Below are 3,243 nucleotides of genomic sequence, written 5' to 3'. Positions count from 1 at the left end.
CGTACGCACGCGAGGATGCTCAGGGAGTCGCCCACCGCCGCAAGCGGCCGTCGCACGCCCGCGCCGCCTCGCTCGGCATCGCACCGTCCGCCGCTTTGCCGTTGCTGCTCATCAAATGGAAATCATAGTGGCTAGCGCGCCGCGCGCCACCGCCACACCTAATAGTTATTCTGTGTGCATGTAGTGGCTGCAGCGGCGTAGGTATAGCGGAGGTCCTCACGCCGGCGCATGCATGCATTGAGATTTTGCGGCGGCGTGGTGTGCATGTAGTAGCAGACGAACGGTGCTGCGTCGGATGAGATGAGATTTTAGTTAGATTAATATTATTCGGACTAAATTAGGAAAGAACAGATCTACCTCTGCTTGGGAATTACCAATATATCCTTAAACGAAAATTTGGATCAATCCATACTAGCCGTTGGATCAACTAAATACTACCCAATATGTTGAGTAGTACGATGCACCGTAAAAAGTCTCCTAGCAAAACTGCTATTCTGGATCCTTCTCCGGGGGGCTAACAACCTATGAGTTGCATATAACAGCTCAGGCAACGCCAGTAGATGTGTTGATTCGTGGCTTCATTTCTTGATTGGAGGCATTGTTTCAGAACGTGCACATTTGCCATGATGCTAAGGGGGTGTAGGTGGTGCTCCGTCGAAGACGATGTTGTTTAATTCTTTTTGTTGGTCCACGTGTGTTGCGTCTTGTGTGTGCATTCTCTGTGCCTTGACATCGGGTTTGTTGCTGAATCTTGTGTGGCGTTTTACTAATCTTGCCATTTCAGAAAGAAAAAAACATAGACCAATCAGAAGCCTGAGAATTTCCCCCAATTGTACTTGCATGGAGGGAGCAAGTAGTAGCTGTGGAAGCATCAAGAGCATTGTAAAATTGAAGCATACCCCTTATTGCAGTCAGAAAATATAGAACATGTAATTATCACCAACACAAACCGCACCCCCCTCAGTTGGTTCGAAAGATCAACCGATCACCCATGCATTCAATGCATTCATCTCGAAATCCGCCAAAAACAAGAAGATCAAATGCACGTACGCCACGACACCACACCACACGACGGATGCAGCCCTTCATCACCACTAGCATAGCAGACAGCTTCTTCCTCCTACGCACGACGTATGTTTGTATGTACTGTTATGTAGCTTCCTTGCTCATGATTTAGTGTAGGATTGCATTGGGGGAGGCTCGGGCAGGGGCTGGTGGACGGAGAAGGAGTTGGACCGGGACACGGGCCGGGAGTAGCTGGACCGGCGGAAGGCGCCGGCGGTCATCTCGTCCGCGGCGTCGGCGGCCGCGTCGGGGTCGGAGGCCTCGGCGTCCCTCTCCCCGGGGATCTTGCACTTCCCGCCCAGGATGATGGACTTCTTCCACAGCGTGTCCTCGGGGTCGTCCTTTTCCTTGTGGCGCGGCTCCAGCTTGCTCAGCTTCATCTTGTCCGGGATGTTGGCGAGGCTCTTGCCCACGTTCATGGACATGCTTTTGCCCACGCCCATGGACATGGAGACGGACAGCTTCCGCCGCGACGCCGTTTTGGGCAGCGGCGGCGGCTCGATCGGCCCGTGCGTGGCCAGCTCCGGCGGCAGCGTCACCACCTCCTCCTCCCCTTCCGCGCCGCCCTGGCTCCCGGAGGCGTCGGAGGCCTGGGCGTCCGCGGCGGGCTCCTGGCTGACCGCCTTGGGCTTGCGGCCGCACGCCGAGCACATGGTCGAGGCGATCGCCACGGTGGCCGCGACGCACGCCACGAATAGGGACAGTGAGACGGGGTCGTGGGCGCCCAAAGAGGGGAAGGGGAAAAGCTCGACGTCCCGCGGTGGCGGCGGCGACCACCTTACCATCGTTGTCCCCGGCGGGGCGAGGAGAGGCTTGCTCGGGGGTGTGGACGAGCTCCTCCTCCTCTGCCCAGAGAGGCTGCGGCTCGTCGGAGGCGTCCTCTCCTTTCCCGCGGGGAGCAAATCCTCCCGTTTCCAAATTGGGAAGGGGGAAACGGCCGGTTCGGGTGTTCACGTTGTGTGGCCGAGGGATTGTACTGGCTTGTTTGGTTCTTAAATTGGCCAAACTAATTTTAGAGATAAAGAAACAACCCAAACATGTTTCAGAAAAATAGGGTTTGCACCGGTGTAATCTATTTTGTTAAGTTAGCCATAATTATAGGCAAGTATACGAGTTACCACACTACTGGAAAAATTGTGGTTACCAAGTTTTTTCATGTTTACCGAGTACCGGAATGCGGGATCACGTCGATATGTAAGCAGAATACGGATCTCGGCAGACAGAATGGCACGTCATATGGTACACAATAGCTACATGTCAATCGGCCGGTTTTTGCAATTGTGGTCAGTCGATTTTTGCTCCGTTGGATTGCGCTTTGCGATTCGTGGTGTTGTTTTTTCTTTTTTTGGTGTGAACGCGCTTGGGTTGTGCTTGGTTCTGTCGACTGACTCGTTTTTGTTGGTCAGTCGATTTTGCATCTGGGCTGGTTGTTGTGCCCGTTAAGGTGCCCGACCCGTTATTTTCTGCGAGGCCCAACCGAGTCCGTCTCCGCTTGCCTTTTCCCTTCCTCACTCTCCACTGGTGCGGTCAGTCTCCTCCTCGCGCTCCTGCCTCTTCGTCGCGCTCTGTCTCCTCCTCTCCCGTATTGCTCCAGCTTGATTTCCTTTGTGTTTTTTGTTCTTTTTGATTTTCCCGTTGCTACTGCTCTATAGATCTGCGTGAGCTAGTCAGTTTGATGTGGTTTTGTAGGTCTTTTGGTCTTGCTGGTGCTCGGATTCAGTGTGTCCGTTGTCGAATCCGTAAGGAGATCTGCTTTAGGAGGTATGTATATGCTCGGTCTCTCGTGTTTTTGATTAGTTCTAGTTGGGGTTTTGATTGATGCTTGGTCAGATGTGTCTGTACGAGCATGTGTCGGCTAGGGTTTGTGAGTTCCCCCTTTTTTTATATCTAAGTTTGTTGTCTGCTGAACAAGTTTTGCTTTTTAGGTCTTTATTAGTTCTCATATTGTAGTGGAATTGGAGCTACAGATTTGTAGCCTTGTGTAGATTTTGTAGCCCTCGTTATTGTTATATTGCTAGTGTTTCTTAGTGTTCCTTTTTTTGTGTTCTAATCTGCCCCATCTTGAGTCTATTTCTGATGTTAGCCCCAACTAATTATTAGATTTGCAGGTGTATTTCGTGAAAGCCTTTGTTAGTCTTATATTGCTAGGGTTTCTCATTTTTCCTTTTGTTATGTTCT

General features: G+C 51.7%; 1 protein-coding gene across 1 annotated transcript; it reads right to left on the bottom strand.

Annotated features, from left to right (window-relative positions):
• Nucleotides 1–919: 919 nt before the first annotated feature.
• On the bottom strand, nt 920–2,184 carry LOC119289579. Its single transcript, XM_037568877.1, has one exon. The coding sequence runs from the start codon at nt 1,848–1,850 to the stop codon at nt 1,167–1,169; it is 684 nt and encodes a 227-aa protein (XP_037424774.1). The 5' UTR covers nt 1,851–2,184; the 3' UTR covers nt 920–1,166.
• Between the last annotated feature and the right edge of the window lie 1,059 nt (nt 2,185–3,243).

This window comes from Triticum dicoccoides, chromosome 4A (genome assembly GCF_002162155.2).
Source record: "Triticum dicoccoides isolate Atlit2015 ecotype Zavitan chromosome 4A, WEW_v2.0, whole genome shotgun sequence".
NCBI lineage: Eukaryota > Viridiplantae > Streptophyta > Magnoliopsida > Poales > Poaceae > Triticum > Triticum dicoccoides.
Note: the sequence above shows the minus strand (reverse complement) of the source record. Positions and strands in the feature narration are given on the sequence as shown.